The following is a 25,292-nucleotide window of genomic DNA, read 5'->3' on the forward strand; positions in this document are numbered from 1 at the left end:
ATCTGCCAATAAACAACCCACAAATCACAATTTTACAAATATTAAGTATTGTTGGAAAGGGTAAATTCTATTATGATTTTATCTATGAATTCTATAGGCCTTTAATATTGAGAGGCAATATAATAGCAATGGTAAAGGCCCAGATTTTAGAGTCAGAGCTGAAATTAAGTTGTGCATCTACCTTTTCCTACCTGTATGACCTTAACAGAAGTACTTAACCCTTCTGGCCCTCAGTTTACTCTTCTGGAAAATAAGAAATATTTGCATATTGTTTACTGTGTCAGAGGCTATTTTAAGCCTTTGTATAATCGTTCCATGGACACTATGTTGTTTAGGAATTTCGCAAGTAACAAAACTGAGGCTCAGAGTAGTTAAATGACTTATCCAAAAATCACCCAGCTACTAAGGAGCCAAATTTTCAATTTGGACCGAATTTGTCACCAGAGGCTCTGCTCCCAAATCTATACGCCTAATAACCCTACTGTGGAGATGAAATAAGACCATCATGCAAATGACAGACGGGCATGTGATAAGGGGCAGGAAGGGATGTGTACACATGTGAGTATACACACTGAGGCCTTTGATTCTGACAGAGTAACAACAAGCTACTTTATAGAAATTGTTTTGAAACCTCATAACCACAACAGCTGCCAGAGTTTGCACACTATTTAGGTAACAGGGTAGGATTCTCACTCAGATCTTCTTGGTTCCAGACATTACCCCATATTTCCCAGGTCTAGTTCTGACCAAATCACACGTTATGTCAGCCCAAAGCATGTAATTCCTGAAGGAGATTCTCGGCCTTTTCTCCTCCCACTGTAGTGGCTTAGAAGGTCCTGTATTCCAGATAGTGCTGCTACAAAACAGAGGGGTTGCTGTCAGCCTGGGTCCTTGGGTGACTGTGTGAAGCAGAGCCCCTTCTACCGACCTGGGTTTGACATGTAATGTGACAAAAGACAAGCTACTGAGATCAGAAATCTGGGGTTTATTGCCACTGTATAGATGTCTTACTTAAATACTGCTGTCTTTAACTATTCTCCAGGTGAATTATCTTTTCCTCATTGGTTTACAGAAACTCTTTGTTTGTTAAGGATATTGACATGGTGTCTGTTACGTGTGTTGCAAATGTTTTCCTCCCTATGATTTTGCTTACATTTTATTTTGCCGAACAGAAATATTTTTGCTTATGCTGTATTTTTCTGAACAGGAATTTAAAGTTTTACAGAGCCAGACTTGTCAGATATTTTTCTCTATGGCTCCTAGTTTATCTGTCAGAAATAGAGAGGATGTTCCTTTGCCAAGATAATAACTTTCCCATAGTCATTTACTGAATAGGCTATCATTGTGCCCTGCTCCTGGCAGAAAAGCTATTTTTATCAATACTAAATCCATATATATATATATATATATATATATATATATATATATCCATACACACATATATATAATCCATATATATATCTCCAATCTGTTTCTGCACTCTTAATATTGTTCTATTTTCATGCCCATTCCATACTAATTTCTTACTGCTTTTTAATATATGTTCTGATATATAATGGACCCAATTCTTCATTTTTTTATTGCAAATATTATTGGCATACACATGTATTCATTCTTCCAGATAAAGTTTACTGTTTGTCAGCTTTCAGAAAAGAAAATGCACTGGGATTCTAAATGAGATACTAAATGTGTATATTAATATGGGGAGCACTGAAATCTTTATATTGTTGAGTTTCCGTCAAGGAAAATGATGTGTATCTTCATTTATTCAGATCTCATTAAAATTTTATAGTTTTCCTTGTGTATTTCTTATTGAATCTATTTCTAGGTACTTTATACTTTGTGTTGCTATTGTGAATGTGTTGTCTTTTGGTAACACAACATAGATAACTTCGAAGAACTGTCTAAAAATAGAATTTAAACTCAAACCTGCACAATAATTACCTAGAAGCCAGTTGAGAGAGACATAATACATAAATGTTTCTAAGATGAGAAAAGGGGCGGGGGATGGCCCTTGGCTTGGACCAGACTGAAGAATGTCATGTCTACCTGAACCGCAGCACAGTGGCTCTGAATGCAACTTTTGCTTCATTCCATTTTGCTGTTAGGCCATTGCCTACAAAAACCCTTTTCAGAACTTACTAGGAGGTTGTTTTTCAACAATGTTATTTTCTATATTACATTTGTCATCTGTATGAAGCTCCCAAAGAGGAATCCCCCTGGTCTTTGTTCCTCCTGAGAAACTGCTTTGTGCTTTTAGCTAGCGGACCCTATTATAAATCATGTAACTGATAGCATTTCCCACTGCATTGTCTGCTAGAGAGCTTAGCGTCAAATTTTCACCCACTGCTAACATATGCATGGGATTTTCATGGATGCATTCAAATTCTAAGCTTATGCCTGGCCTTGTTGAACTTTCTTTCCAACATTTACGCCTGTTTTTCATTTATTTTTATCTTGTTACATCTTACATATCTTTGTAATCCACTTCAAATGTGTTCTGGATCAAAACAGACTTGAAAATGCTTAGACGGCTATAATCCATGCTCCAGTTCACGAAATTGCATGATAAATATAATTACCACACCATTTGATATAAAGAACTTTATTTTGAAACAAGGAAATACAAATTCTTTGAAGTTACACATCGGTTTGTATAGAATCATCTCAGCCTTAATTTCTAAAATCAATCTGACTTTTGAAAACCTTCTAGTAAAATGATTACAGTAAACTTTAGACTTAAAGTCAGGCTAGGACATATATACTTTGAGAGTCATCATATTACTAGTTTTTATTTATCTTTTAAAAAATGTGTGTTTGCTCCCTGTTTCATTCTCAATACTGAAAACACAATTTCCTCACAAAGATTTACTCTCTTTCTATATCTAAAATTTTCCAAAAAAGAATTGTGAGGCTACATAAATTCAAAACAATTATTTTTGTGACCCAGCATGAAATTGTGTAAGACTTTTAGTTCAGTGAAGTATATTAGACGGTGTTCTTTTTTTTTTTTTTACTGTTTTTTTTTTATTTATTTATTCATGAAAGTCAAAGAGAGAGAGAGAGAGGCAGAGGCAGAGGGAGAAGCAGGCTCCCCGCCTAGCAGGGAGCCTGATGCGGGACTCGATCCCAGGACCCTGGGATCATGACCTGAGCCGAAGGCAGACGCTTAACCATCTGAGCCACCCAGGCGCCCTAGACGGTGTTCTTAATAAGACGTTGTTTTAAGTGTGAACAAAAAAATTTTAGAAAGGAATTTGTAATACTAAAATCGATCTATACATATTCGAACTATCAATAATCTGACTTTACGAAAGTGGGACAAGGTGACTGAAGACATAAAATACTATTGAGTTTACAGGGCGCCTGGGGGCTCAATCGTTAAGTGTCTGCCTTCGGCTCTGGTCATGGTCCCAGGGTCCTGGGATCGAGTCCCGCATCAGGCTCCCTGCTCAGCGGGGAGCCTGCTTCTCCCTCTCCCGCTCCCCCTGTTTGTGTTCCCTCTCTCGCTGTCTCTCTCTCTCTGTCAAATAAATAAGTAAAATCTTTAAAAAAAAAAATACTACTGAGTTTATTTAACCAAGTGTTCCTGAACCATTCTGGGCATGAAGAATGACAGGCGTGAGGTATTGTCCTGGGAACAGCAGCCGGCAGCTGGGTGCTTTACCACATGATTCCCAAAGGGCAGAGAGGCTCCTCGGGAAACAGTAGGGTGGATTAATTTTGACAATAATAAACTTTACATGAGGGACAGTGAGCATAATAGGATCTAATCAGACTGAACTCTTGCCAAGAGCCTGAAATCAGAACCACCACCAAGTTCAATCCAAGTGTCCTCATTTCTACACAGAGAGAACATTTCTAATACTTTTATTTAAAGAAATAAAATCAATTGGTGAACTTCATAAGAAGTGTATATAATGCACTTCTTGTGTGAACCCCTTTTTGTTCACTTGGTAGCTTAGAGATATCTGTAAAGATCTGCCTCTTTACTTCTTAACTTCATCAACCCGCCTGGATGGAACATGAGGTCAACGATATACACCTCAGGGGGAGGGAGAGCCCCAATCAGTCCCTTACGAGATTCATTCATCAACTTAACTTCATTCCAGGCTCTGCCATACTCCCCACGAACCAGAGAGCAGCCAATGCCAATTTTATCAGCCAGCGCCTGTGGGAGAAAACACAAGATCAACCAAAAGTGAGGAGCGAGAGGGGCGGAGAAAAATCCTTAGCTGGAAGACCCACCTTGTTGAAGGGGAAATACACAACTCTTGCAAAGAAGTGCTTAGAAAGGAGGCTGGAAAAAAATGTGGAATATCGTAATAGGAACCAATAAAATGTGATAAGTTCCCTTGTTCCCCAAGATCCTGTAGACTCAAAATCTCTGTGTAGGTCCTGCTGGGAAGTGACATTTTTCAGGCAGTTACACTGCATTGTATCAGCACAAGATTGATAACGTCATTGGAGAATAGCTATTACACGGGCTTTCAGCACTACCGCATCTATCAATCTTTCCATGCTTCTAGGCTGCTCTGTGGGTGTGCTATGCAGTGGGATTGAATGGAGGGATCAAATTGGTGGGGACCTCTTTCTTGCCGATTTATTCTGTGTGATGGGGATGCTGCCGTAAGCAGGGGGTCGGCCCTTCTTGGGATACCTGATGCCACTTCCTCCGGAGTGGCGTATGTTCCTTGGAAGCGCTCTCTTCAGTTTGTCCTGATTTTGAAGTTATTTAAAAAGTACCTTTAAAATAATCTGGAAACTTCTTAGCCACATCGTAGTGGATTAAGAGAGCTGCTCAGACTGCCTGGATTTGAATTTCAGCTCAGCCACTTACTAGTTATTGTCACCTCAGGCAAATGACTCAGCCTCCTGTACTTCCATTTCTTCATCTGAGAAATGAGGATAACAACAGTCGAACCCCCTTCCTAGCAGGGTGGTTATGGAGATGAAGGGAATGAATACATGTCAAGGGCCTAGAGCTATGAATGCTGCACAGAGTAGGTACTCAATAGGTGTTCCTAGTAGAAGACAAGAATTGTGTTGTTTTAAAAATCCATCTGTATATTAATGTGATTTATTGATTACCTACTGTGTATTGACTTCACCAAGGTAGTCTTTCTTGGGTGGACCAAGATAATTAAGACATGGTTGTCACTTTTAGAGCCTTCCATCCTATCAAGTCTGAGCCTGCCTGGTAAACAGTCAACTAGAATACAACAGAATCCAAATGGATGGCATTCTGTGGTATTGTCATTTATAATAGGAAATACGCATTTGGTCTTTGTCCCATTTCTGGCACGGAACTCCTAAACCCTTAGAATTTCCTAAGTGATGAGAACCATAAAAATGTCTTTCCTTATGTTAATGAGGTGACTTCTGGACCGCACTTAAGGATGGGGGCTGTTAGGCAGGGGAACCAATCTTATGATTGGGTTACAACATTCAGTCCCACCCTGAACCTGGGGAGGGGAGAGGGGTTGTTGGTTGAATCAGCCCCCAGTGGCAATGATTTCATCAATCATGACTATGAAATGAAGCTTCCCTGAAAACCCAAAAGGCAAGGGTTCGGAGAGCTTCCGGGTTGGTGACCCCCTGGAGATTCAGGGAGACTGGCACACCTGGAGCAGGGCATGGAAGCTCCAAGCCTTCTCCCCCTATCTTTCTCTATGCATCTCTTCCATCTGGCTGTTCCTGACTTATATCCTTTTATGATAAACTGGTGGTCTAGTAAGTAAAATGTTTCTGAGTTCTGTGAGCCCCTCTAGCAAATTAATCAACCTTAAGGGGGCTGTGTTCTTGGGAACCTCCAATCTATAGCTGGCTGCTCAGAAGCACAGATAACAGCCGGGGCTTGTGACTGGTTGGCTGAAGTTTGTGTGGCGGGGAGGGAGCAGTGTTGCAGGAGTGAGCCCGTAACCTGTGGGGTCTGACACTGTCCCCAGGTGGGTAGTGTCAGAACTGAGTTGCATTGACCTAGCTGATGTCTGAGGATTGGCTGGATGTATAAAACCTGCTCCCCCCACCCCTGGCCTGCCACACCTCCCCCCACTGGAATTGGTACAAGAATCCTCTTATACTCATAGTCTAGTGGGGTAGAGAGTCAAAAATAAACATGTTCTCCGAAATAATATTTATTGCTCTCTTAACTCCATGTCAAGGCACTTTAAATCATCAAAATAATCCCATGAAATAGGTAACGATTGCATTTCCCATTTTATGGAGAATAAAACTGAGGCCAGATCATTTTCCTGAAGAAAGTCACCGTAAGTGGTGACCTAATGTGGAAGCCAGGGAATCTATCGTCAGAGTCTGAGTTCCCAACGTCAGGGTGATACTGCCTCCCACTGAGTTGAATGAGCTCCCAGCTGGAAGTCTCCATCTTCTCTGCAAAGTGCGAAACAAGGTCGTCTGCTTAGAGGAAGAGGCAGAGATGAAAGTGTTAGTAGGACAGACAGATGTGGGGCAGAGCTGCTGCGGGAAAAGGAAAAGCCTGTGACCAGCAGCTGGAAAAGAGTGGCCAGGCCAAATGACTGTCCACATGAGTTGGGCACGCTGACGCGGCTGTGGCACTCCCCACTGTCAAGTTCCATAGCCCGAGCATCACAGTGGAAAGGGCAAGCAATCCGACTGGCCCCGGGGGGGACTGGCAAGGCAGTGGGGGGGACAGATGGGGTCAAGAAAGTGGGGGAAGTTAGTGAGCCAATTATAAGGTCTAAGGATAATTCATCTAGGCTGCCAAGGGGGGAAAGTAAAGCCAAAAAGGAGGCAACAAACTGGAAGAAAATAGGGAGGATGAAGAGTATTCATAGGAGTGAACGATTTAGGAGGGTGGAAGGATAAAAGTTTTGATCATTGGTATTAGTGGTCAGGCCGTCAGGTGTGGGCAAGACCCAGCTAATGAATTGTGTGACTTGGCACAGGTGTGAGGGTAATAGATTCAGTTCGGCATAATGGGATGGACTGAATGTTCGTGTCTCCCCCCCAACCCCAGTTCGTATGATGAAACCTTGATCCCCAGTAGGGTGATATTGGGAGGTGGGTCTTTAGGTAGTTAGGTTCAGAGGAGGTCATGAACATGGAGCCCCCACTGCGGGATTAATGCTCTAGTAAAAGGAGGAAGAGATCAGAGCCTCCTGTCTGTCCGGGGAGTGAGGACAGAGGTGGAAAGTGGCCACTGAAACCAGGAAGAGGGTCCTCACCAGATGCTGACTCCGCTGGAAACTCGATCTTAGATTTCCCAGCCTCCGCAATTGTGAGAAATAAATGTTTACTGTTTAAGCCCCCCAGTGTATGGTATTTTGAGACAGCAGCATGAGCACACTAATACAGTGCCTAGGAGATACTCGGGTGCAGCCAGCTGGAGCGCAAACAGATCAGGAATCAGGCGAGGCTTGTGGAACAGAGGAAAGAATCTGGGCGCCCTAGGCAGTTAGTTAGTGTTTAAGGCCACGTGACAGGAGGACCCCACCGAATGAGGTACATAAAGTGAGAAAAGAGTCTGGGATGGAACCGTGAGGGACCCCCACATTGAAGGGGGGGGGAGGAAAAGAGGTCACCAAAGGCGACTGCGATGAGGTGAAAGAGAGGGCAAAAGTTACTAAAGAGAGTGGTGTCAAGGGACGAGAAGGATCAGGGACAAATTCTTTGACATATCAAGTAAGACAGGGAGCTCAGGCCAGGCTGCAATGGGCAGAGGAGAAAAATGAGGCGTGCTAAGGAGGGACTGAGATGACTAAGGTGCTGAGATGACTTTGAATTTTGACCTGGAATGAGAATTATCTACAGATAGAAGCAATGCGTTAGGTTTGATTCAGAGAGGCATGGGTACGGGCTCCGGCTGGGCCTCTGGCTGACCTTGGGTAAATTCTCTCTTTGAGTTCAGTTTTCTTGTCTTTCAAACAAGGGTAGTAATTTCAACCTTTGGCATTTGTGAGACTCTTCACAATTGCATTTATCAGGTGCTTGACACGTAGCTCAAAATGATGATGGTCATGGTAATAGGAGCTATAGGAGTAGTTGTAGCTATGATGAGAAAAGATTTCTATTTCCTCTTTAATTAGTAGAGACTTAAGTTTCGATTTTAAAGGAAAAACAGCTAATAGAGAGAAAGAGATTTAAGAAGGAGAAAATTTGATAAAGCAAGAAATACAAGAAAATATGGAAGGTTGGCATTTGAATTAGAGATAGAATTCGCTTAGAACTGGAAGCAAGATATACATGGATGTAAAGAGGTTTGTAGGTATTTGGGAAGGGATAGGAATCTTATACATTCAGTCTATAGTTCAGAAACCATTTTTGCATCTCCTATTATATTCCAGACACTTGACACAATGGAGAAAAAATTCACCCCCTCTTTCTCATATCTGATCCTTCTTTAGTGTCCCCGTCTTAGTGAATAATACCATCATTACCAGTTGCCCCGCCCAGGACCTGAAAATCGCTTTGTTCTTCTCATGCAGTACCTCATACCACACCTGGGCAGACACCAACTGTTTTAAATCTCCCTGTAAATTCACATGTTCTTCCACGTCCTCACGGCTATGGCTTTAGTAAAGGTCACCCGTATTTCTTGCTCCAATGACCTTCCAGTTGGTCTTCCTGTCTCCAGTCCTGCCCCTGCTCTAATTGATTCCCCATTCTGTTGCCTGAACGGTCTTTCAAAATCATGTTGCTGCTTTCCCCTTAACAACATTCAGTGGCTACTCACAGATTTTAGGATCAAGTGCAAACTCACACGGTGCTTTGTGATCTGGCCCTTAGCCTCATCCAACCCGCCTCTTCCTTCATCCAGACAAACTATGCTACACTCCTCAGATGGACCAGGGGCTCTCATTCCTATTATTTGGTATAAAATGTTTGCTTTGTTTAGAATGCTCTTGTCTTCCTTCTTTACCTGCTGAAATCCTACTTAGCCTCTAATACTCAGGCTGCATATCGCTTCATCCCCTGAAACTTTCCCTGACATCTCCTTAGAACCCACAAGTCAGACTTAGGCACCTGGGGTAGGGGCTGCCACTTTAGTATCTCTATATTCCCAGACCTTAGAAGAGCCCTTGGCCTATAGTAGATGTATGATAAATTTTGAATGAATATGCTTCCGATAGAAGCAAATATACATGTACATATATATCTCAAATAGAAGTAACTAAATGATAGGATTAATATTAGCCAGTTAAATGTTCTCACCATTATGATAATGACAAACATTTGTACCTACTGGCAAGCGAGGCAAAATATCTTAAGTACCTTGAAAAGCAAAGCTCGATGGTAGAAGATTCCTTTTTTGATCAGTCCAATTGGTATAACATTGGATTTGAGTTGAAATTTTAGTTCACTTATATGAAGTTCCCAGCTGAAATCATGTAGTTTCTCTTTTGAAACTTTACCGCCCATTTTTTCTGCCACATACCTATGTCAATTACATTGAGATCAAATCAGTCAAGTTTAATATCTCGTTTTGGATGCTTTGAGTATAACTGTATGTGTGAAAACTATATTTCCTCTGATTCTTATTATTGGCTTTACTCTTTAAACTTATTATAAGCCTGTTAACATTATGCCTACTGTCTTCAAACTCTCATGTATAAACTGAAATTCTAACAATTTCATTCAACACAAAGGAAGAAATAAATGTTAATTTCAATACTTATAACAAGATACAAATCAATATCACACTAAATTTGTATCAGTGCAGTCTTAAAGTTCTATCTTGCTCTTGAAAAGTATTTTCAAATGTTTCAATCTGAAATCCAAGGCATTGTACTAACATATGGTCCTTCTTTTAAGGAATTTGAACTCAGAGATAATATGAACACATAGGAAATTTTCCCATTGGATTCCCAAATATTTTCAAGTTTTATAAGTTTTTCCTTTTAAGTTGTCTTATTTTTATTTTTATTTTTTTAATTAGAGGCATTTATGTAACCCTGAAGTGAGAGGAGAGAGGAAGGGGGCAGAAGGAAAACTAAGGAAGTTGGGTGGTATAGTTTGCCTAGGGGTTTCCTCCTCATTTGAGGCTCTCCCTGAAGAAGTCAGTAAACACACCTGCAAAAATCCTCTGTCAACTGATGAAGGCTACTACATCTTGGAGTAAAGGCAGAATTGCAAATTTTAAGAAAGAATTTCCTCTTGCTGTATGTAGGATCAAGCAAAGAAGAACAACGTCGAAAAACAGAGAAAGGGGCGGGGAGAGAGCTGTCGCACCAACCCCCCCGAATGTGAGGAACCAAAGGCACGGGGACAAATCTCTGGATCTCGCCTTCAAAAGGGCTCAGGTTAAAAAAACAATTATTTGGGAATGATGAAAAGTATTTCTGATAGGAACAAAGCATGAGGACATTTGACAAATGCTGAAATGAGCTAAATCAGAGTTCTGCTCGAGTCATCACTTCTCAAGGACATCAGGAAAACTTCAGTCGCCAAAAATGTTCTCTTCCAGTTCTGGCTGACAAGAAGTCAATGATCTGGCGGCTGTGTTTCTTGCAGTTGTCACATCCAGGTTTGATGAGTGCAATGCACTGCTACTTGGAATAGACACACGCTCCCGTGGAGACTACAGCTGTTGCAGGATCCAGTAGCTCACTTACTGGTTGTCGGTGCCAGTTACGGAGGCCACCCACCACTTCCTGCGATTCCTAATCCCTTACAGCTACCAAGTCAAGTTCTCAGATTTCTCTTAGTGGACTCACATTAAATGCTCTAATTAAAAAGGCAACATCACTGGCTCACACAGAGCGTCTAGCCTGCCCAAACAGCTACCCCTTAAAACGCTCACAACCACACTCGAGAGGAACGCAAAACGCAAAATATCAGACATGTGTCTGACCTAAAAATAGTGATGGTTATTTCTATTAGAAAAGAATTTGTGGGGATGGGGTAACCTGGTGATGGGCATTAAGGAGCACACGTGATGGAATGAGCACTGGGTGTTATAGAAGACTGATCAATCACTGAACTCTACCTCTGAAACTGATAATACACTATATGTTAATTCATTGAATTCAAATTGAAAAAATTAAAAGAAGAAAATAATTTGTGAGTTTACAAAGAATTCACAATACGCTTCGTTAAATTGTGAGCACCCCAGGTACCTAAGGAGTAATTTAATTTTCTTTCTTTTTTTATTTTTGGAGTAATTTAATTTTCAGACTTTTGATTCATTCCTAACTTGTTCAGGATCACATTGAACGATGCCTTTAATGGTTTAGCTGGAGAAAATGACAAAAGCGTTTTTCTTGAAGTAATTTTCAGCTCCTAGCTCTGATTCTTGGCGGAAATAGGACCTAAAACAGAAATTGGGCATTTTTTTCAATTTATTATGTTTCTGCCTCAGGGTCAGAAGTGGGGGGCAGTAATTATGGTGTCGTTAGCTGAAAATGGGCTAAGAAATGCAAACCACTAAAATAAAAATCTTTGCTTCAGAAACTTAAAATGCCTATGTATATAGAGACCACTTACTTTGCAAGAGCCTCAATCTGCTCCTTAATATTGGTTATAGGAAATATTGACTTGGTCACTTCATATACATAAACACAGAAGTCCGGGTCGGAGGGAGGGTACCATTCTTTATCGGGGCTCCCTTCTCCAGCCAGTTTTGGGGCTGTTGCAACCTCCTCTTCCTCCTTCACTTTTTCCTCTTCTCTTTTCCCTCGGCCTTTCCTTTGAGAGGAAATGGCAGCAATCAAAGTCACAAAATGAATAGGCACTAACTGTGCTCCGAGTTCATCTGAAGAGCACCCCAGAAATGAGTACTTTATACCTTAACGACCGTGTATCATGTGCAGTTTTCAAATTTTTAATGACAACGATAGAGTTTTATGGTTTCTATATTATGTAAGAGAAATTAACTGTCAAAGAGAACACAACATGATTGATACATATTACGAAAATCATGTACTGGTCTTGCGTACAATTGCCTAGCCAGATGTCTGGTGCATAGTAGGTATGTAATAAACATTTATTGAATTGGGAAAAAATAGTTTGCCTCTTCAGGGAGTGTACACCAGTCTTACATCATCTCTTGCTTCGGGTGAGACCTTCTGCAAGAAGAATTTGAATCACTGTTTTTAAGAAAAATGACCCAAAACCTGGAAAAAAGGCAAAACAAAATAAGGCTAGCATGGAATTTTTATGTCATGCAGGGGTAAAGACTTACCTAAAGTTTTTATAGGGAAATGTACTTAGTTCTGTACTTAGGAAAACTGGAATGTACTTTGTAAAGATATTGTTTAATTAAAATATTCTATGAATTAATCGTTTCAAACTTAGAGAATTTGCTAGCTAACATGTAAGTGTTTGTTTTGTAGAGATGCAAATTATTTCTGTCAATGTAGAAGATATGGTCAGAGGTTATAGTTCATTGTCCTGTAGGATGGTAACCAGTTTTTGTTTTGTTTTTTTAATGTAACTCAGCCGTCTTTTTCTAACATTATTTAATTGAATTGGATATAAATCCCTAGCTCCTCAAATGTCCTTTGGACCAATATTAACATCTTACTGGTTCCCTCATTAATTTATGAGTTGAACAAAAGCAATGACATGTATTCTCATTCCAGGTAACATGAAGTAGGCACATTTAACCCCGTTTCTCCTACTGAATACAGTCCGTCAAACCTGGACAGGATTCAACAGCTACTTGAAGACTCTGAAAAGCAAATGGTAGCAGGAAGATCCGAGAAGGTCTCTGGAATTACTGAACAGATGGTGAGTTTATCTTTTTATTTTTCCCCAGTATTCTCCAAGCCGAATTAGACATAGCTCAAAATCCCGGAAGTGGCAGCAGCACAGAGAGAGCTCAAGGAGAAGCCCTCTTGAGAAACAGGAAAGACAGAGCGGAGAAAAGCCATGTTTTGTTGTTTTCTTTTTTTCCCTCCATTCTCTTGTGTCCCAGCCCCCAAGGAATCCTGTGACTGAGGCAGCAGCGGTGACATCAGCATCTCATAAGAACCTAAAATAACTTTATACTCGCTCAGTCCTCATGTTGCTTGGCTGGAGATTATAGGGGCAGTCATGGCCAGAGTATAGCAGGGCAGGGTAAATAAAGTTTTCTGACTTGAGGACCAAAAAACCCCCAAAGGAACCAACAAAGACAAGGGAGATCATGAAAAGGGAAAAGCTCAGGAAAAAAAAAATCAAGTTATTTATGAATTCTTAGGCTTACCCCCAAGCTGTGTACACATCGTTCTGACCCTAAACAGTACATCACAGATGTTGAGGCTGGAACGATGGGACAGACCACCACCCAAATCCTAAACTGGACACTAGCTGGCACACAGTCAGAACTGCTCCAAATAGCACGGCAAAGCCTATGGAAACTGGGCTGACAGTGGAATGACAACCCACAGAACACTGGCTGAAACTTGTTGAAGATTGAAAGCAGCTGGGTCTGGGCACCTGACGTCTCAGAGCGTGTGACTCTTGATCTTGGGGTGGTGAGTTCGAGTCCCACGATGGGTGTAGAGATTACTTAAATCAATACAACTTAAAAAAAAGAAGAAGAAGAAATCAACTTGGTCAACTGCTGGCTAAAACAGACACAAATAAAGGGAAATTCTTCTTAGAATGCATATAAGACACATTTACCAATATTTTGATTACTGTAACTTTATCATAAATCATTAAATCAGAGAGATTTTTTCAACTTTATTATTTCTTTAAAATTATTTTATATACCCTTCCATAAAGGTTTTAGAATTAGCATGTCTATATCTAAAAAAATCCTGCTGGAATTTTGATAGAATTGTACCAAATCTATAGATCAGTTTGGGAGAAAACTGACATTTTTATTATGTTGAGTTTTCCAATACATGAACATGGTATATCTCTTCACTTATTTAGTGATTCTTTGATTTCCTTTGTATTTGATGGTTCTCAATATATGTTTTGTTTCATTTTCATTTTTATTTCATATCTCATTTTTAAAGCTATTAAAAATGGTATTCAACAAATTTTTGGTTTTCAATTTTTTATTGCCAGCATATAGAAATATGATTGATTTTTATGTGTTGACCTGATATACTGATCTGTTGCTAAACTCACCTATTAGTCCTAAGAGGTTTTTTTAAAAATAGATTCCTTATGGATTTTCTATTCAGACTATCTTGTTGTCTGCAAATAGGAACTGTTTTTTCCCCTTCATTTTCCAATCTTTATACTTTTAAAAATTGCCTTATTGCAATGTGTAGGCCTTCGAATACAGTGATGAATAGGAGTGATAAGAATAGTTATCCTTGTTTTGTTCATGATTTTTTCAGAAAAGCATCCAGTCTTTCACCATTAAGTATGATATAATCAGTTGTTTCTCCCCACCATGGATGCCTTTCATCAGGTCGAGAAAGTTCCCTTATATTCCTACTTCACTGACAGTTATATTTCTAATCATAAATGATGTTGAATTTTGTCAAATTATTTTTCTGCATCAATTAATATGATCATGTGGGTTTTTTTTCTTTATACTGTCAATATGGTGGATTACATTGATTGATTTTCAAATATTGAACCAGCCTTACATTCCTGGGATAAACTCCTCTTAGATGAACTATCCTTTCTATGTATCACTGGATTTGATTTGCTAATATTTCATAGAGGATTTTTACATCTGTATTCATGATGGATACTGAGCCGTAATTTTCTTTTTGTATAACCACCTTGTCTGATATTGGCATTAGGATGATGCTGGTATCATACATTGGGAAACATTCTCCCTTATTTCCTGGAAAAGACTGTTTGGAGTTGGTATTGATTCTTGAAATGTTTAGCAGAATTCACTAAATGAAACCGTCGGGATCAGGAGATTCTTTTTAGGAAAGGTTTTATGAATTCAGTTTCTTTCATAGTTCTGGACTATTTAGGTCATCTATTTCATCCTTGGTGAGTTTTGATAGTTGGCAGTTTTTGATGAATTCGTTCATTTCATCTAAGTGGCTGAATTAAAGTGCTCATAGCATTATCTTTCAATGTGTGTAGGGTTTGTGATGATAATTCTCTCTTTCATTTCTAATATTGATAATTTACACATCCTCTTTTTTATGCTCTGTCAGTCTTGCTAGAAGGTTATCAATGTTACTGATGTTTTTAAAGAACCAGCTTTTGATTTCAGTGGCCTTCTCTATAGCTTTTCTGTTTTCAATTTCATTGATTTCTGCTCCTTACTATTTTCTTCCTTCTGCTTGTATTGGGTTTATTTTTCTTGTCTTTTTCTAATTTCTTGAGGTAAGAGCTTGGGTTACTGACTCAAGACCTCCCTTTTATTCTAATACATTTAGTAAAATAAATTTCCCTCTTAGAACTGCTTTGCCTGTATCCCACAAATTTTCATATGCTACATCTTCACTTTCATGCAGTTCTTTGTAGTTTTAAACCTCCTTTGAGACTTTTGTCCCATAGATTTAGAAATGTATCATTCAATTTCTGCACATCTAGAGATTTTCTTGTCTTTCTGTTGTTAATTTCTAGTTTGTTTTTATAAGGGTTAGAGATCATATTCTGTATGATTTCAATTTCTTAAAAGTTGCTGAATTCTGTTTTATGACCCCAGGTATTTGTAAATGTTCCACATGAAGTTGAAAAAATGTGTTTTCTGTTGTTAGTGGTGGAATGTTCTATAACACATTGATTAGATCCTATTTATTGCTGGTATTGTTCAAATCTTTTATATCTTTGCTGATGTCAGGTCAAGTAGTTCTATCAGTTGCTCAGAGGGGAGCGTTGAAGTCCTCAGCCATAATTTTGGACTTGTCTATTTCTACTTTCTGCTCTATCAGTTTTTGTTTCATGTATTTGAGGCTCTGTTGTTTGGTGCTATACATTAGATCACTGTGTCTTCCTCACAGATTAATCCATTTTGTCATATGTCTTTGTCTCTAGAAATTTTCTTTGCTCTGAAGTCTACTTTATTACATATTAAAAAGCCACTCCTGCTTTTTAAAAAATTAATGTTTACATGGTATCTTTTTCCATCTTTTCATTTTCAACCTACCTATATCAATGAATTTAAAGTGAGTTTCTTTAAACAGCATATAGTTCCATATAACTTTTTTTTAAGCTTTTATTTTTAAGTAATCTCTACACCCAGCATGGGGCTCGAACTAACAACCCTGAGATCAAGAGTCGCATGCTCTACCAGCTGAGGCAACCAGGTGCCCCTCCATTATAACTTTTTAATCCACTCTGTCCATCTCTGCCTTTTGCTTGGTTCTTATTCCTGTTTTTCCTTTTTTGCCTTTCTGTTGGTTACCTGAACATTTTTCAGTTTTCCATCTTGATTTATTCACACCATTTTTGAGTGTAGCTCTTTGTATTGGTTTGTAGTGGTTACTGTAGGATTTTAGTATACATACATGGCTTATCACAGTCTGCTGGTATCCACATTTTATCACTTTGAGGGAAGTGTGGAAACCTCACATCCATTTAGCTCTCTTTACCTCTCTTCATTTTTGTTTCAATCATCAAATATGATTTATAAAACTCATGAGGAAACAGATAGCCTATTGTATGTACCCATATTTCAATTCTTTTTGCTATTCTTTCTTCCTTCCTTGATGCTTCCAGATTCTTTCATCATTTTCTTCTTGTTTGAAGAACTTCTAGTAACTAGTCAATATGTAAAGGTAGAACTGCTGGCGATAAATTTTTTGTTTTCCTTCACTTGGGAATGTCTTTACCTTCCCCTCTTCATTACTAAAGGATAGTTTTCCCGGAGAGAGAACACGTGGTTGACTCCTTTAGCAGTTGAGAAATGTGATGCTGCCTCCTTCTAGCCTGAGAGAAATGGACCGTCATTCAAATTGGAGTTTCCCTATAGGAAACTGGAGCTTACAGCTGTATGAATTCTGGATCCCATGACTCAGGTGGGCTTCCTTGGGCGGAGCTATCTCCCACAAGAAAATTGCATCCAATGCTCCACTAGCAGAAAGAGAGGGAGGACAAGGACACCTCTGGGTGACTTCTATAGCCTTTGCTTAAGTGTGTCTTTTTCCTGCATCTCCTGTATTATATCTTTTGCTGTAATAAATCTCAGCCATAATTTTAGAGATATATATATATCAGCCAAGAAAATGGGGCTAATTCAGGTGAATTTCCTAAATTTTGTCTTTGCAACTATTGAACATTCTGTTCCACTAGCAGTAAATTAGGGGCAGGAATTATCTTTAAGTATTTCTTGAAGTATAGGGTGAAAGGTGGGGATCAGCTAAAGGCCATGTGCGTTTTCTCTTTATTTTGAGAAAAAAAATACAAAAATAATTTTATTAAATGCTTTTGGAGAATTACACAAAATTCTATAATCATAACAAATGCAAAAGTTTTATATATCTTTTAAAATTTATTATTTATTTGAGAGAGAGAGAGGGAGAAGCAGACTCCCCACTGAGCAGAGAGCCCGATGCAGGGCCTGATCCCAGGACCCTGGAATCATGACCCAAGTCGAAGGCAGATGCTTAACTGACTGAGCCACCCAGGAGCCCCAAGTTTTAGATTTTCTAATTCAATATTCTATTGACTGTAGCTAAGTAAAGGAGAGAGCTTAATCATGTATGAAATGTACTCACCATATATTACGGTAAAATCTCTAAGCAAAAATTAGTATTTCCCAGCTCTACCATCTAAACACCTTTCTTCTTTTTTGTAAATGGAACATCCTCACACCCAGAGTAAGATTTTTGTGAACTGGGAACTACCACTGGAAAGGTCAATTAGAATGGCAGGAAGCATATTAAGTTTACCTATTCCTAAAGTTACAGGGTAGCTTTATAATATTTGACAGTCTGACTCAGAGACACCTGTAAAACAAAGCACGTGTATTTCTCACTGAGTGTGCTGCCGGGAGAAGGAATCATTTGGCACACAGAAGATGCCAGCCAGCACGTAGGGCTAAGTGCATCACGGAGGGCAATCTTATTGAGTATTAAAAAGGGATAATTTACTGGAGCTCCTGAGCTGTAGTTTTCTGCTGCTGTATATAGAAGTATTTCATCTGGACCTCTTTCCCATGAAGTTTGCCCAGTTGTGTTAATAAGGGCTTTAATGCTTGAAGGAATTTCATTTCTAATATTGGAACAAGTGCTCAGAAATTACAAAAATAACGCTCGTAAAATTAACCCTCAGAAAGAACATCAATTTGTGATTAAAGATAGCAGAACTTTTAACTTTCTTACAGAGGCTTGAACCAAACTACCTCAGAAAACAGAGACTTACTGTGGGAACCCGAAACAATAAGGATATTTTCTATTGTTCATAGGTGGATGAGAAGGTAGGCAGCTAAGTAGAGAGATTTGTCTGGCTCCAAATTGTGTATTGACATTTTCAAAGTTTAATCACTTGCTCCTTTTTGACACCATCAACTATTTGAACAAATAAATTAGAAGGCAAGGCTGCTGGGAGCAATGTAAGTCATGAATCCGGCCCACATGGGGTTTTAATTTAGGTGGGAAGATTTTGGTCTATGGAAAATAATCATCATGCCTGGTAGCATTCGATAAATTCCACATGAGTGATAAAAATAAGAAACTCAAGATGTTCCAGAAATCTATCCCAACTGGGTGTCCTGTTCCACCTATTCTATTCCAAAAGAACGAGAAGAGAGTATCATACAGGGTGGACACACAATGTATTCTGGGCTTAGAAGGATGCATGTGCATGTGTGTGTGTGCGCGTGTGTGCGTGTGTGTGTGTAGTTTATTTTGTTATTTGTCAATGTCCCAGTAGGTAAGCTCTTTGAAAACAGAGATTTTGTTCACTGCTCTATCTCTAACACTAGAACAGCTCCTAGCACCTAGCACAGTAAGTATTTGCTGAATGAATGAGTGATTTCAAGAAAAGAAGGTGAGAAGGTATTTAAATGTGATTAAGATGTTAAGTGTGATTAAGAGACAGTATCTATTTCTGAGAAACTTTTGCAGTCAGTAAAGATTTGGGGGGAAGAGAAAAAATGGCTAAGCTAAGGTTAAAAAGAAGGGCTTAAGGGAAATTATTTTAAAAATAAAAATGTTTTAGGAAGTCATTATGATGAAGATTAAGACTGAACAGCAGAAATGTTTAAGTACATGTTGTAAATTTCTAAAAGACTCCAGAGATGAACAGACTGGAAGGAAACAAAATAGAGACAGGAAAGCAATAAACTTTTAAGTGTGTATAATAAACTCATGCACAGTCAACTTAAATATTTATGAAAGTTGGTCTGAATACAAAGTACAGTACACATAGAACTTACAATACATTTACAGATAGGTACAGTAAATGGTTATCGTAAGGGAAATGGTCTTTATAAAGAAAAGCTTTAGAGGACATATTAGATTTGTTGGCCTCAGTGAAGCCTAGGAAAGTATCAAGATGGTAGCTGGATAGAAAGGAAACTAATCACCTCTCCCATGAGTGTTTTCCCACAAAGGAGACAACAGAAACCTTCACACACAAAAATAATCTGATTACTGGTCACCCAGTGAGAGCCTGTTGCTTTAGGATTTTAATTCATGTAGCATACGGTGACAATATTCATGAGGTGAAAGAGAAAAATCATTCTTTCCTTGTCCATATTAGGCCACCCCACACACATAATTGATTTGCTTGTTTCCCATCCTTTCTCTCTTCTTCTTTTCAAGAATTTAGCCACTTTGTGGTCCAAGATGGCTCATCATTCTTTGTCAGTATCTCTCAGTAACTTTTTGTTAATATTAAACATTCTCTATGACATTCTCAGATGAATAGAGTTAAAATGTTTTCCTCTATCTCCAGGGATCCAAAGGACTAATAGTCACAAGACAAGAAGGGTTTATCGAAAGGCAGACAGCAGGGCAACAAGATTATGACCAATCTATCCCCCCAGCGGACCCAGGACTAAGGAGGGGTAAAGGACTGGACATACACTGATCACTTAAGTATGCAAGGCAGTGGTTTCGGCACTGGGCAAACATTGTTTCACTTACTCTCACAGCACCTCTGTAGGGAGGAATCATTTCCATTTTAGAGATAAGAAAACCAAGTACCGGTTTTGTCTGGATGCAAAATGTGTGTTCTCCATCATGCTAACAATCTGCTTGAATGTTGGGAGTACATCAGGGTTTATCTTCAAGTGGGGAGAAAATGCAGGGACAAGGAGGAGAATGGAAATGGTATGAGAAGAAATAATTATCTTCATTTGTTTACTTATTCTCCTGGGGCATATTAGGAGGGAGTCAAACCTCTATTCCTTTCAGCAACCAGCATTCAGTATTTTAAATAATTTGTGAATACTTAAACCATAAATGTTTCTTTACTGTCTCTGGTGTTCATGATATTATTCTAGGCTTTATGACTATAAAAATGAAAAAGACCTGGTCCCAGGTCTCAAGTAATCCATTGCTTAGTAAGAAAGACAAATAGATCAACACCAAGCAGTTCAGGTTATATGTAAGATTATTTGAATCCATGAAGGAGTGAATGCAAAGAGAATACCTAACCTGGGGTGACCAGGGAATGGCTCACAAAAACGAAATGTATAAAGAGAATGAAGAAGAGTAGGAATTTGTTATGCATATAAGACATGTAAGACTCTTACAGAGGATGCCATGGTTGCTGTTTGGACTTCATCTGGAGGAAGACAGGGAATCGTTGCTTTAGGCAGAGTAATATCATCAGCCTTTCATTTTGGGAAGGTAACTCTCAGGGGTAGCATGGACGATGGGTTTGTGGAGGGCTATACAAAGGCAGAAGAATCTTACAATAAAGAGGTCAGTGTCTTGAGATATAATACAAAGGCCTGAACTGGGGAGGTAAAGCTGAAAATGGAGGGAAACCATGACTTACGAGACACTGAAGACATCTAGTGCACAGGACTGAGACTCATTCGGTGTAGGGAGGAAAGAAGAAGGACTTCAAGACAATTCCTAGGCTTGAGCACTTGCAGGGGAAGAGGGTAACATTCATCAGCTTAGGGAAGACAGGAGGAGGTTTGGGAGTTGGGGGAACAATGAGTTTCATTTAGAACACATTGTTTACAGGGTAGCAGGAGAGAGCAGACTGGACTCAGGAGGGCCGTATATACCTGTCAGCAGTAGCTAAAACCACGGAGAGTGAGAAAGGGAGTAAATGAAGAATCCTGGGGCATGTCAACATGTAAGGTAGTTGTGATGGGTAGATAGGATATAGCAAAAAGGGCCAAAAAAGAGGGGACTTATCCATAGAAGAAGAAGGTATGGATCAAATGAGATAAAGATGTGAGTGCTTCCAAGTAGTACAGAAAAACCAAACTATCATATATTGTAATTAAAAACCCACGGCTATCTGAAGATCAGCACTTTTAAAAATTTATTTAAATTCTAGTTAGTTGACATACAGTTCAATATTGGTTTCAGGAGTAGAGTTCAGTGCTCTGAACATTTACCTGCAACAGGCAGTGCTCGTCATAACAAGTGCCCTCCTTCATCCCCATCCCCCATCTAGCCCACCCCCACCCCCTCCTCCCTCCATCAACCCTCTGTTCTCTATAGTTAAGATCTTGTCTCTCATGATTTGTTTCCCCCCCCTTTTTCTGCCTCCCTGAAGATCAGCATTTTGATATTTACAAGTACACAAAATAACTTTCAACCCAGTAGGACTGCCTACTCTCCTCCAAAAGATTTAGGAAAGAACCAGACTAAGTTGTAAGAAAAATAAGATGATATTCTGTCAAGAATAGCAGAATCACCAAAGATTAAAGCTGATGTGGTATCAGAGGTACCAGAGGGGAAAATACGCTTTGATTGATGATGGTAAGTACGATATGTGTGTAATGGTCACCCATCAGACAAGTGGCCTACCCTCCCCTTTATCAAGGGGGCAGAAGGTCGATTCTTCCCCAGGGCCATGGCTGGGTAGACCAAAGGGAGACACCTGCCTCAAAGCCAGCCAGTACTTTGGCCTATGACAGTAAGATGGTCTCTCTGACAAATACGCACTTGAATATGCACAAATATGCTTTAGAACTGCAAGTTTGCTTGGAATCGGAGCCAGATTTGTCCCATGGCAAACCAAAGTCACATATAAGCCACGGTTATGGGTGAAGCAGTAATCAAAAGAAAGTCAAGGAGGATAACAAAGCATCTGTAAATAAGATACCCGCATGTGGAGAGAGAAAAAGAGAGGGAGAGACAGAGATCCTACAGTTATGGACTTCACCCGAGCTCCAGTCCTTAGGGGATGGCGGCATTTCCTGCGTTGGACTCTGGAGACTCCTCTATATCCCTGCAAGGGTTGAGTGCATTTGGGCTCCTTGCAACTGTTTCGTAGAACAGTACTAACACTTGTTGAGCGTCTACTTTGTGCCAGGCACTGCTCTATGCACTTTCTACGTGCTAATTTCTTTACTCCTCACCATACCCTATGTTCTGTTCATTTTACTGATGAGGAGACTCAGGCAAAGAGAAGGAAACCAACTTGCTCAGACACACAGTTTATAAGGGTGGACCTTGTCAAAAATAACCTTTTCCTGCAACCGTTCAGATTTCTATTCTCTTGAATACACATGAATGCCTCTGTATGCCCACCAAGCCCTGGGCTAAACACTAGGGATGGGAAGAGAAATTCCTCAAATCAGAACATGTTCGTGTCCTCAAGGAGCTCTCCATGCAGTAGAGGTGAAGCACAGAGAAGCCAAAGGAGGAAAAGAAAGACAGGAAGAGAAGGTGTGGGGTGGGGGGCAGGATAGGGAGGGGAGGGGAGGGGTGGGGAGGAGACGGGTGAAAGGGAAGGGAGGGGAGGGAAGGGCAAAAAATATCATTCCTGGAACAATAGGAGCAGTTAAGAAGCTGAGATGAGAAGAGCAGCAAAGGACACTGGCTACAGAGAAGGAAGTCAGAACTAGGGAAACAGCCGCTCTGAGGTCTGAGGAGAGCAAACCGCCGCCCAGACCTTGGGAGGCCTAGGGGGCGGTCTCAGTTTAGAGAGCAGACGCTCGAAATGCCTGCCAGACAGCCTCCGATACCACAGTGGTTCGGAAGGGCTTAAGTCAACAATAATTAAAGGGTCACGGAGTGTGGCAAGAGGTCCACATGGGTTTTTGAGGAATCCACGAAAGTGCTCATTAGAGAAATCATGGGTTTAAAAATACGTAAACATACGGAAAGCATGTTTAAAACATGCTAGGCCTAAAAAGCATGAAACCACATTGTAATTGTTCCATCAAGTTAAGAGCTGGGTCCTATTTCCCTTTCCTCCTCTCGCTGCCTCCTGAGGGGTCAGAGGTTTCTCTGGGCCAGCAGGGGGGAGGCGGGGTAGAAGCACAAGGCGGAGAGGGCCTGGACCGCGCTCCAGCGTGTGGAGCTCACCACCCGCAAGGGCAGCCGCCGGGGGAGGGCAGGGGGTCACTCTACCTTGATCATGACCCAGGGTTGGACTTTTAAATGACTGGCTAGAGACTACTGTTGCTGTTTTCGAATTCAAGTGTCTGTAGGACTGTATAGTTGATCAGAGTGCCCTGAGTTCTCACCCAGAGGCAGGAGAAGCAATTCCCTCTGGTTAAGTTTTCAAGAGATTGCAAGAGGCAAAAATGAAGTGACTTGTTAATCACATTTCATGAGTCTCCCCTCGGAACCGACATCCTGATTCGGTAAGAAATGTTTCCTATTTAAAGGCCACCCCTTCCGTTCACCAACTTTGGTGTGGAATCAAAACCTCAGATGACTATCCTTAGGAAAAGAAGACAGTCCTACATTTCCTACCTTGATCCTTTCTCCTTCGTGGTGCTTTTGCTAAGAGCAGTATTTCGTCCAGAAGTAGGTTCCGATTTGTCTTCTGTGGGAGATCCAAATCCAGTACTAAAATGAAAACTATTTGTTCTTAGGACAAGGAAAAATTCATCATCGATTTCAATCATATGAGAAATAATAAAACATTACATTTGCAAGGCATTTCGTCATTTAGAAGGCATTTTCTTTGCCATGATGTGCCTGGGCTCCCTTCCCCGATGTGAAGCTGGGCACCAGGCATGACTCCATCTACAGAAAATCGAACAAAGCCGGCTCACAGCTCCTAAGTCCTGTGCTTGAGGGCTCACTGGAGAGTCACAGCAAATAGCACAGAAAGCCTACTTTTCCCAGAGATCTTTTCCACAGCAATTTAAAAAGGCAATTATGAAATTATAGTACTAGAAGAATGAAAAGAATTAAGCTGCCCTAATCTAAAACCTAAATTTGTTCTTACTCCCAGGTTGAGGGGAGAATTATTTGAGTACAGACAAAATACCATTTTCTTACTTTGTCTTTTCTTTACTTGCTCTTCTTAAAGAAGATGAGGAAGAAATACTCCGTCCATAACCAATATCTGATGACTTATCTTCCATAGATGGAGGTGGAGAACTAAAATTTTACATATTTGAATTATATACAAGTTAAAATACTTTGTCAATATTGGATTTGTCCTACAAAACAGATTTTTTTTCCAGAAAATCATAATTGGAGATGACTTTTAACAGTGATAGAATGAAAACATAAAGGAGAGGTGAAGGTAAGACAAAAAGAATATTGTTCATGAACTGGAACTGGAAATATTTTTATAAAATACATCACATAAAATAAATCATGACAGATATACAGGTATCATGACCATTTTAAGGAAGCATTTTGAAGCTTTAATTTTTAGCTGTATTATTTACTTCTTATTTTATAGTAAAACAAAACAAAACTCTGGGCAGCAGTTAGAGTCCTGTAAACATAATTCGTTTTGGTTTGCTCCTATCTGCTTACACTTCCTTCAATTACTTCATGTTACCAGCACTGACTACAGAAATACATCTGGAATTGAGCGGTAAAAGGGAATCAAAGGAAAAACCACGTTGGTGGTGATTTCATGGCCTTTACTATGTCAGGCTATGAGTTTATGGACTGGTGTTCATTTTCAGGGTGATGCCAAATACAGGGGGGCAAAAAGATACTGTCTGGGAATCTTATATATTCATGCGATGATGTACAGACAAAAATCATTATGCGCTTCCCCGCATCCCTCCTCCCCCAAGGGACTCACACGTCAGATTTACTGTTAACTAAGAGTACAGCACGTAGATCACTTGGCTCTTGTAAGCAGAGATCCTTCAAAGGCAAAAGTTTGGTGCCGGGATTTATCTACAGATAGTTTAACAAAGAAAAAGTAATATCCGCATGGATTATATTGTTTTAAATGAATACTGATGTTCTCAGCTGTTTGAAGTAATGTAATTTCGCACACACATATGCAGTTAAAAAGAGGAACTTGAACTTGTGGGCATCTTGCCTGCAGTTCCCCCACAATCTGTATTGCTTTATACTCTCAGCCGTTTCATACCATACTTATCAGTTTGTCCC

The 25,292-nt window shown here is 39.9% G+C and overlaps 1 protein-coding gene across 8 annotated transcripts in view; it reads right to left on the reverse strand.

The window, feature by feature from the left end:
- Window positions 1-3,854: 3,854 nt before the first annotated feature.
- Window positions 3,855-25,292, reverse strand: part of ARMC3 (armadillo repeat containing 3) — a 91,428-nt gene continuing 69,990 nt past the window's right edge. For 4 of the 8 annotated variants that reach the window (XM_073885560.1, XM_073885559.1, XM_073885557.1 and 1 more), the window contains 6 exons: window positions 24,976-25,073; window positions 24,210-24,311; window positions 23,676-23,783; window positions 11,464-11,664; window positions 9,253-9,415; window positions 3,855-4,171 (listed from right to left, as the gene is read on the reverse strand). In XM_073885560.1, coding sequence (XP_073741661.1) covers window positions 3,962-4,171; window positions 9,253-9,415; window positions 11,464-11,664; window positions 23,676-23,783; window positions 24,210-24,311; window positions 24,976-25,073 — 882 coding nt within the window. In that variant the 3' untranslated portion in view covers window positions 3,855-3,961. Of the gene's footprint in view, window positions 4,172-6,239; window positions 6,418-9,252; window positions 9,416-11,463; window positions 11,665-23,675; window positions 23,784-24,209; window positions 24,312-24,975; window positions 25,074-25,292 lie in introns of those variants that run through there. The other 4 variants (XM_025891925.2, XM_073885558.1, XM_073885562.1 and 1 more) reach the window with 4 other exon arrangements.

The sequence above is a fragment of the Callorhinus ursinus genome, unplaced genomic scaffold (genome assembly GCF_003265705.2).
Source record: "Callorhinus ursinus isolate GAN/ISIS: 27379988/994484 unplaced genomic scaffold, GSC_fseal_2.0 scaffold63, whole genome shotgun sequence".
NCBI classification, from domain to species: Eukaryota; Metazoa; Chordata; class Mammalia; order Carnivora; family Otariidae; genus Callorhinus; species Callorhinus ursinus.